Consider the following 10,833-nt stretch of genomic DNA (forward strand, 5'->3'; position numbering starts at 1 on the left):
TAGTTAATGCTCATTATTGTTCATGCACTTCCTTGAGAACACGATGCATTGATTACAAAACTTTCCTATGTTTTTATATATATTTTTTTATACATTAGCTGAAATTTACAAGGATATCACCTCAGGTACTGTTCAATACACTCTTTCAGTTTCTGGAGAGTTACAGGTTTTGACACAAACGAATCCATTCCATTTGCATAACACTCTTCGGCACTCTCTGACAAAGCATTTGCTGTCATCTGCATCATTATCATCAATATTAACACAATCATCATTTACTTCTCAAAAATTACTACACAGGAAATTAAAATCACCCTTAAGATTCTTTAGCATCACAAACAGACTCATTACTCACAGCAACAATGGGAATCCGCTTTCTACAAGGTTCAGAACATTCATAATCTGAGTCTCGAAGACTTTGCTCGATTCCTGCATTTCTTGCAGCATCCCAATTGCCTGTTTCCTCAAAAGATCGAATCAGTTTTGTTGCTTCAAGACCATTCATAACTGGCATGCAGACATCCTATGAAATGCAAGTGCCAAACGATTAGTAGAAACTCATATCAAGTAAATGAACAGACAAAAAATTTTTATGGTGAAACTGTCGCAAGATTCCATTACAGATCCCAGAAATTACCATCAGAATCAGGTTATACGTGCAGCGCTGAACTGCACGTACAGCTTCCACTCCATTATTCACAACATCTATGCTATGGCCTAATTGCTTCATCATGGTCTGTGTCACCACGATATTAATCTTGGTATCTTCAACAAGAAGGATCTTAGGCCATGATGAGGATTTGGTTACTCCTAGTGTACCGTTGCTTGATTGGATAGTTGTGTTAGTCTTCCCCTGACCCTGACATGTTTGTTGGGATTCACATGACTTTGTTGCTGCAGCCATTTCTCCACTTGCCACAGTTGCTTCAGAGGAATCTGCATAACCATTCAAGGACCAGGTATGAGCCTTATCTTGCTGGAGTTTATCTCTGCTAACTAAACTTCTGTTCTTTGATTCTGAGCTGTGATCAGATGAACTGGCCGATTCAGACATCTCTGGACCATCAACAACTGAAGATGAATCATCAACTGAGCATGTCTCTTTTGACATGATATCATTAGAGAGGATTGGATATAAACTCTCAGAAAATCCACCAAGTTTATGGGAGCTTCTGTAGCCAATTTTGTTTGGTAATAACATCTGTGTCTTGCTACATCCATTAGATGAGAAAAGAGAGCCCAAAGTGCGTGGCTGGAATTGGAAGAAACTTTCTATTGTATCATCAGATGCAGCATCATTATTCTCTACATCAGACAGCTCATCCTGGTCATCAGAATTATCACAAGCAATTGAAACCTTGTATGGGAGTATGAAAGTGAAGGTAGAACCATAATGTTCTTTGCTAGACACGGTTAGACGACCCCCCATCAACTCAACCTATTACAGGTGCAAAGAAACATTACCGGTTGAGTAAAGAAAGAAAACAAATGAAATATATCACCTTTTTTGTTAGGAGAACGAAACATCATTTTCAATTTACCAGCTGTTTGCATATTGCTAGTCCTAGCCCTGTGCCACCGTACTTTCGAGAATGGTCTGCACTGACTTGCATGTACCTTTTAAACAAGGTTGGTATAGCATCTTCTGTCGCATTACAACATGGAAAAAATATTCATCTGATGAGTACTTTTTTTCTGTAAGAAAATTCAAACTGGTGAATACAAAGTAAAACTCTAAAACAAACAGAAGAAAAGAAGAAAAGAAATCAGGGTTGTGACTTGTGATGAATAAAAAGGTAATGCTCACTGCGTACCTGGTATTCCAATGCCCGTGTCATATACATCACAACGTATCCACACTGTTGTTCCAGCTGAAAAAGGTTGCTCCTCAGTGTCTCCATTCATTGAGCATTCACTTTTAACCGGTGATCTACATTCGTCATTGAATGCATGGTTTTGGCTGGGACAATCATCACCAAGAGGTTTTCTGTCGCTGCCACTTTGAGGCACTGAAATAGCTGAATGCTCTGAAGTCATCTTTTGTATACATTCTGCCTTTGCAAAAGAAGGTTCTGGCACGACGTAAAGGTTTATTCCAATTTTGCCTTCATGGGTGAACTTCACGGCATTGCTGCAAAATATTAGCTACAGTAAATATAGAGCAACAGACCACTCCTTCAAAACAAATGGAAATGAAAATTTGGATCATGTTCGTGACAAACTAATTGAAAAAAGACCAACAATGACATGAAGCTCAGTACCTAATTAAATTTGTGAGAATTTGCCGCATCCTTAAAACATCACCAACCACCTGAAATTATTAGTGAACCATATGAACTGCAAACAGTTAGCACTAATAAGCTGAAATCATGCTAAATATGCGACAATATTTATATTGAACCAGTCAATCAAGCATTTAAGGACAATAACAATGCAAAATGTGAGAGCTAACGTTGTATTGTAACTATAACTAACTCCTCACCTCAATAGGTACATCATCAGTTACATGTCCTTCCAAGGTTAGTACTTTTTGCAACGAAACTGCAGCAGTCTGGAGTACATGTTTGACTACCTCTCTTGGCCGGAATTTAGTAGCTTCCAATTTCATGACTCCTACATAGAGCAGGGATTTTGGAGAATGATCACATTTTAAAATATCAGTGCCTAAAGTAGAAAATCTAAAGCACTACTTTGTCTTAACCATAAGCAACTTCCAAGTTGCTATCTGAATGATTAAAATCTATTTTACATAACTCAGATTTCTTTCAGTAAGAAATGGAACAAGGATAGATTTACAACCTGACTCGACCTTGGAAAGATCAAGGATGTCATTTATAAGTTGAAGAACCAAATCTCCAGACGATAGCATGACATCCAAGAGTTGTCTTTGCTCCCAATCAAGTTTTGTGTTAGAAAGAACTTCAGCCATGCTAACAACCCCAGACAAAGGAGATCTTATCTCGTGAGACATTGTTGCCAGCATTTGTTTTGCTCGCATTGTTTCCTCTATTAAAATGAGGAGGGGAACATAATAAACTTTCTTGCTGCAAGAACAAATTGAAGTAAATTTGATAAATGAGATTTGATTGAGTGATTGAACCTGTAATGTGAATAGTTTTATTCAGTTCTGTTTCCTTGGCTTTCTGAACAGCAGTCTCTTCCCGAATCTTTGCCATCCTTTCCCTTTTTCTCACCTGCATTATTTTAAGAAACATAATATTCTCTTTACAAGAACAAGAATATAAGTACGACAATAACAACAAACTTTTATCCCACTGATTGAGGTTTCGCTATATGGATCACACACCATTTGGCTTGGTTAAAAAGAAAAAATGCAAGTAAAACTTGATAAAAAGAAGACAATATTTACCTGATCTGTTATATCCATTCCCATGTAATTTATTCCAATTGTCTCCCCTGCTTTGCTAAACACGGGTTCTACATATATCAAAAATGTCTTTGACCCAAACAGTTCTGTCTCAAAAGTGATTTCCCTTTTTGCAGGTAATCCTTTTTCCAAAACTTCTCTCTTAAACTCTTGAGATTCCTTAACACCAGCTCCCGTGAATATTTCAACATCCGTTTTTCCTATGATGTCCTGAAAAAGATGAGTGATGTAAAGAGCTAAGATATTTAAGCATACTTAAAAGTCCTTTGCAAAGTACAAAAAGAGAGCAAAATATGCTCCTTCTCAGTTTTCAGCAGCTTTTCATAGAAAACAACTAGAACAAAGCAAACTTAGGCAACATTGATCATGCCACCTAGCGATAAGAGTTCCAACAGGAATCATTACCTCTTCTTGTAAACTTGGAAAATGGTTGTATATAAAGCAATAGCGCAAATCTTTGTCCTGGAACAAAAATATCAAGCAGATTAAAAGAGCCCTCATCAAGCAGAGCCTACTGGCTTGTTAGTACTTAAAAGAGTACTCAAAATCTCAAAATCAATTTCAAGTCATGATATCCTATGATTATTCTATAAGTTATCCAAATGAAGAGTAAAAAACTCAACACGCTGATTTACCTGGTGGCCAATAACAACAGGTGCATTTTGGAGTATAAAATGCAAGAAATTGTCTGCCCTTTTCAGGATCTGGGACAGTTCTTCCACCGGTGAGGACTGCCTTTCAATGTTTGCTATACTTTCTAGCAACTTTTCTTCAAGTATCTGTTCCCTTTGGATACTTGCTTCCAGCTGCTTCTCTAATTGCAAGGCTCGCTGTTTCCAGTACATGACAGTGTCATACTCAGCATCAATCTCGTTCTTCTTGTTTTGAAGCACAACATCACTTTTCCTGCAAGGTACATCATGCCATATACCATCATAAACGTCATCCAAAATAGAAACCGGGCGTTTATCACCCCCATATCTTTCTTCCACAAATCGATGTTCTTCCAATATCTCCAATTTCCTGAGTTCAACATCCTGCCTTTGCTTGCTAAGGTTGTCGAGTTCTTCTCTGAGAAGACGCACAACATTGGCCTGTTTGTACTCCCAGTGTTTCATTAGGTATGCCAACTGAGAAGACCCCTTTTCTGTAAAATTTGTAAGCTCCATGAGTCGCTTGAAATCAACTATAGTTGGCTCCTCTATGATAGTAACCTCCTCTAACATGTCTTGGTCCCTTCCAGGCTTTTCTATATTAAACTGCTTTCCAACATCAGTTCCAATATCTTCAGGCCACATTGAATGAAGGGCCTCAATGTCCATGTCCTCTATGCAATCATTCTCCATCTCGCTGACCATGAAAATAGTGCTAATCCAAGTTTAACTCTTTGGCCCTTTGCATTATAAGAGTCAGCGAACAGCACTCTCCGATGGAAGCCAAAGCAGTGGACCCTGCTCGAGTTTGGAACTAAAACTGTTTTGAATAAATTTCTCAGTAATCTCTTATAATAGGCAAAATAAGAAGATAAACAAATTGAATTTCCTCCATAAACTGAAATCAACTTCTGCATTTAGCTTTATAAAACCTATGTCATTTTACTTCTTCAAAAAAACTGAAATGCAAAGTTGATTATAGCGTGTAAAAGAAGTTTGATTCGTTCTATCTTTTGAATTATGATACACGTAGAATAACAGAACTAGGTGTCAGGAAAGATGAAGTAAATTGAAATGAAAGGGATAAAAAAACAACAAACTCCGAGCTTAAAAGATCATTAGCATCCTTTGCATCCCACCTCAACAACCAAATGGAGAATTGCAACGTTCAAAAGGCTTTTTCCCTGCAAATCAGTCTCTGAGAAGAATCTCTTCCACTATGTATTCAAATGTATCACAAAAAACGCAGCATGTCCCAAGAGAGGAGAAAGAAGCAGTCAGCAAATAGAGATGAAAGTCGTGTGTTTATAAATATGTGAAGTACAAAGCAACAAACTTTAATAAAAAAATAACAGATAAAAAAGAACACAAACCCAGGTAGGTACGTACATTAGGGGGTCCTAAATGATGGAGAAATGTTTGGCTTTCTTAACTGCTGCTGTGTTTCTTTCCTGTGCTTTTGTGACAAACAATGTTATGGTGTTACCTTCGAAAGTCCACAGTTTTCTTTCCTCGGCAAAAGCAAAGCCTCCGGTGTTAATTAAACATATGGCTTATCTCATGATGCTGTTGTTCTTTTTCTCTCTCTCTCTCTCCAAAAAATGGATTAAACCGAAAAGAGAGAAAATGGGTGTGTATGGGGACACTCTGGTTTTTAAATCCAGAAGAAGCCATAGCTGTTCCCCGCCTTTTCCCAAGTGGCACGGTGGTGCTGGTGCGGCGCGTTGAACCACGCGTCAATGGGTTTACCGAATCAACTCACTTTGAATTTTTACTCCGCTTTTAACACACTTTTTCTTTTATTAAAAAAAATATAAAATATAAATTTAATTCAATAAATTTTAGTCTAATCATAACTTTTAGCATAATTTTAAATGTAATTTTTTTTGGGTATTTTTTAAATATTTAGATAAAACCTCAATTTTATTTAGATAACCATAATGTCAAGTGATGTTATCCATTAGACGATGGGGTGGTTGCTTTAGTTTGTAAACCAAGCTTCCTTTGATTTATTAAATAAACCAAACATTATATGTCATTGTCTATAAAAGGAAGATAATATTAGTTTAACATTTGGAATGTATAATATTAGCCAATGTTATTTCGAAGGCAAAGATAATTAATCGACTTGAACCATATGATTGCATCTTTGTTTGAAAACCATTCCGACCAGATTCAACTAAAACTTTTTATATGCCTTCGTACAAACATAGAAAAAACTCCAAAATAAAATCAATTGAAAAACTAATTTCCAAACACATGTTTAAATTATATCTTCCATGTGTCCCAATGCCTCTGTTACGCATACATTGCCATGTCGTGATATTTTTTTAACTATTTATTATTAGATTTATTGAAAAAAAAAACATAGGAAAAATTCATATAAAAGATTAAAATATTATATTTGACTCAATAGGGGGTGTTAAGGTAGCATCAAGTTTTTTTGTATTACTTAATTATAATTTATTTGTATAAAACATTTTCAATATTTCTCCTCAAATAATCGTACCACTTCAATTTTTAAGATCTGTATCATATATGTTGTAATTGTGTAAATGGGTGTTAGGAACCAAAATTAGTTATTCGAAATATTTGAAAAGATGGATAACATTCCAAACTAGTTTGATATGAAGAAACAAATAGATGAAAAATAGTTTGAATAACATTCAAAACTTTTTTTTAACATGTACAAAATGTAACTTAAGTTCAACCTACACATCTAAAAATGATTCAATCTTTTACCTAATACAAACACCAAATAATATTTATCAAATGTTGAATCAACTTGAAGATGCTAACCAAAGAATATTTCCTAATTTTCTTAAAATAATTTATTTTTTAGAGACTTAATTATTTGTGTTCTTATTTAAAGTTTATTGAGTTACATATTAATATCAATTATATTTTATCCCAAATATTGTCTAACTTATGTTTTATTATAATTTTATTCTTAGAAAAGTTTCTTCAAAAGTTAAATGAATATTATTGAACAAACTGTAAATATTCTTAAAATAGAATTTTCTATTTTCTATCTTCTTTTGTTATTTTACTATTTGAGAATAGTAAACATTGTGATTCCAGAAACTAATCTCATCATCATACTCAACTACATACATATGGCAACCTTTATTCTTAAAATATTAACAATTCTTTTAATTATGTTATTTATTTTATATTTGATTGTGTTTTTAATTTATACAATTTACATTAGTTACCTTTATAAAAAATAACTTGTAAAATAAAAGTTACATACCCATGTATTATAATTTAGTTATTTTTATATTTCCATATCAAAATTAATCGAATTAGTAGTTAGTGATAGATAAGATAATTAAGTATATTATAGTTACCATCTTCCTTCTTTTTTATGTGAACGAATAAAAAACAAAAATAAAAAATATGAAAACTTTCAAATGTATTTGACTTCCACAACAATTGTTTGACTTGTTGTTAGATAAGTGGACTTTCTTAAAACTTGTGCTTTTGTCACTTTAACCATTTAAAACAATGTTTCTATATGTAACCACAGTTCCAAAATTTGTTTATAATGACCTTTTTATGGTTTATTGTAAAATGATGATAGGTAAATAATTTATATTTAATTGTTTCATATATTTAAATATTTTAATTAAATTTTAGTTAAATATTTATTAAATTTTTTATATTTTTAAAATTAAATATTTGTCAATTTAATTTATTCATTAATTAAAAAAATTTATTATATTATCTTATGATTTTATTTACTTGTAAAATAATTAATATAAAATAATAAATAATAAATAATAAATAAATATTTATATTATTTTAGTAAATACATTGAATAATGAGTCTTTGTATTTTTTAAATTATTTTATAAATTACATTATACAATCATACTTCAACGTATGTCACATATCTACGTATGATTATTTTATTAATACTTGTTTATAAAGTATTTAATCTATAAAATAATAGTGCTTTAATAATTTATAATTTCTTATTTTAATAATGCTTAATGCATATGTTTTAACATGTTTTAAACAATTTGTGTATATTTATTAATATACATTTATTATGTATCATATTATTTTCAAAATAAACACATCATCTCGATATAAATATATAGTATCGAATCCTGTGTATTATAGATTATCTCCAATAATGTGATTTTACATTAAATACAAATCTAAATTTTTTTAATATAAAATATAAAATATATATATATATATATATATATATATATATATATATATATATATATATATATAACAGTCACATGATCATATATATAACAGTCACATGATGCAATCAATTAAAAAATATACAATTTTAATATTGATTTAAAGTTAATTAGATGAATAATTTACTTATAGATAAAGTAATTAATATGAAATTGAGCCATGGTGGCGCGTAGAAAACTCGCTGCTCACGTCATCCCATCGTGTCGTGTTGTTAGCTATGTTTCCTTTCAGTTTGGTCTTATTCACTTCAAAATCATTAATGCATATTCCCATCATAATCAACTTTTCACGCCACACAATCTTTACCTATATGTATTATAATAACTAGTAACAGATATTATATTATCTCAGCTTTTAGACAGTGTTAATTACATCTTAATTAAATCTAAATTCATACCCGATATATAATTTCTTTTAGTCTAGACTGACTATATATATATATAAAAATATAATATTTATATGAAAAGAAATTGTAGCTAATATTTTTCAACAAAAGAGGGTGAATTAGTTTCACAAAATTTGTTACTTTTAAAAACAAGGGTTGAAATTATCAGTCTGTAAACTTTTTAAATATCAAAAAAACATAAAATTGATATAAGATAAGCTAAAGAATACACAAATTTTATACCGTAACATTCAACTTGAATCTACTTCTGATATTTTTTTGAGTAATTTGAGGTGAGAAATTTTTTTTGTTATATTCACAATGTTTACAGAATTATAAATACACCTTAATAATTCAAAACCCTACAAAATTAAGAATCAATCTTTTAGATGTAATGCTTTATAAAATTACATCAACATACTCACTTCCACATTTAAAAGGCAATAATGAATGAATAATACACAAAGTAAAATGAAAATGTACACATGGAATGCAGTTATCACTAGTCAATCTTATGTCAAACAATAATTCGCATAATTAATCTCATTTTGATAGTTTTTTGATTAATTTCCAAAGTGTCCAATTCTTACTCTCTTCAAGAATTCAAAAACGCTTATTTCTCACCTAATCAACTTTTAGATATATGATTTTTGTTTTTGAAATTAGAGAAGATTTATATTTAAAAGAAAACATATTGTTGAAGTTATTAATCGATGAAAATATCCTAATTGATTAACATAATTCAAATTTAAATTATGAAAATTTGGTTTTGTTTTAATTAATTATGTAAGTATGCTACTTAATTAAAATAGTTTATATGATTGTTATGCATTCCAAAACATATTCTTTCATGTCAAATATATTTTTAGTTGTTTATATTTAATCAATTTGATTCTAATATTTTATACTTGACTTACAATCTAACCTTACTAAATTAGGTCTTCCAATCCCGAAGTGAGGCAAAATGATAGTTTTGGACAATTTCATTAATAAGCGGATTGTCTTAAAATATTTATGGTTCATGAGATGTCATTAATCTCTTTCACTTGTTTTTTTTTTAAGTGATTTGTTTGAATGGTATAAAAAACATTAAAATATGTTATTACTGTATTATTATTAAAGACCTATGAAAAATATTTAGCTTAATAGTAACAATTTTATTATTAGTAGTAATAAATTTTTCTATGAATGGAAAATATAATTAATAAGTTTATGTAAAAATAAAATGTGGAAAGCTAAATAAGAAATTTTGGTAGCTTAAATGGTAGAAAATTGTGGTGATTTCAAGAACATGGGTTCAAACTCTTTTCTGCCTTTTTGTTTTAAAAAAAAACAAATGGACAAAGAAACTTTCGGTGATTGAAATAGCAAAACACCAAAACATCTTTCGGTGATTGAAATGATAAAATATATATATAATAATAATAATAATAATAATAATAATAAAAACACCAAATAGTACCATAATCTTGACCTATAAATACCAAGCAAGTGGGAGGGGGATTTTGCACCAAGAAGTAGAGAGAAATCATAAGATTAGGAAGAATTAGAGTAAGAAGGATTTTAGTGTGGAGATTCTGGAAGTTTCCCGGGAACCACCTCTAATTAAGAAACTAACTCAGATTTTAGTATTGTTTTATTACTATTCATGTCTTGAAATTCTGTGTGAATATTGTTAATGAAAAACATATGTGTTTGTTATATATCTATCTATATTGAATTTTTGTGTTAATATTACATGTTGTTGTTTTGAATCTGTAAATAAGAAATTTGTTTAAAACTAGTTGAGGAACACTTTGGCTAAGGAAAGACTTGATACTTAAGTTGTCCATTGTGACGCACCTCTCTTTCCTGGAAGTCTACTCGACAAGTTTTTAACTTAAATCTTATTAAACATATTATGTATTGTTAAATTATTGTGCAATATATCTTGTTGGAATGAAAATTTCTGATGAGTTCATGTTATTGTGGTGGATATGGAATTATGAATTTGAGCACGGTATGAGTTGATGAATATGAACATGACATGAGTCTCGTGGAGAGATTTTGTAATGATATGGTATTAGTGTATATGTTGATGTTGAGGGTTCTGTTGTTGGAGGTTATCTTGATACTCTAATAATCATCCAGTCTCAAGTAGAGAAGGATGAATTATGTTGTGAGAGGGGCAGGATGTCCTGGTCTATG

At 31.0% G+C, this 10,833-nt stretch overlaps 1 protein-coding gene across 2 annotated transcripts; it reads right to left on the reverse strand.

The window, feature by feature from the left end:
- Positions 1 to 48: 48 nt before the first annotated feature.
- Positions 49 to 5,771, reverse strand: LOC124838467 (histidine kinase 5-like). 2 transcript variants are annotated; one of them, XM_047314068.2, is made up of 14 exons: positions 5,431 to 5,771; positions 5,181 to 5,258; positions 4,024 to 4,861; positions 3,794 to 3,850; positions 3,371 to 3,598; positions 3,101 to 3,194; positions 2,800 to 3,006; positions 2,483 to 2,613; positions 2,262 to 2,311; positions 1,815 to 2,131; positions 1,542 to 1,642; positions 638 to 1,438; positions 356 to 523; positions 49 to 239 (listed from the first exon to the last, which is right to left on the reverse strand). In XM_047314068.2, exons 3-14 carry the CDS (start codon positions 4,744 to 4,746, stop codon positions 117 to 119), a joined length of 3,000 nt encoding a protein of 999 aa, XP_047170024.1. In that variant the 5' UTR covers positions 4,747 to 4,861; positions 5,181 to 5,258; positions 5,431 to 5,771; the 3' UTR covers positions 49 to 116. The 2 variants fall into 2 exon arrangements, with proteins under 2 accessions (XP_047170024.1, XP_047170023.1); XM_047314067.2 differs by having other exon boundaries at positions 1,542 to 1,645.
- Positions 5,772 to 10,833: the final 5,062 nt, after the last annotated feature.

This window comes from Vigna umbellata, chromosome 2 (assembly GCF_029865625.1).
Source record: "Vigna umbellata cultivar VRB3 chromosome 2, Vumbellata_1.0, whole genome shotgun sequence".
Lineage (NCBI taxonomy): Eukaryota > Viridiplantae > Streptophyta > Magnoliopsida > Fabales > Fabaceae > Vigna > Vigna umbellata.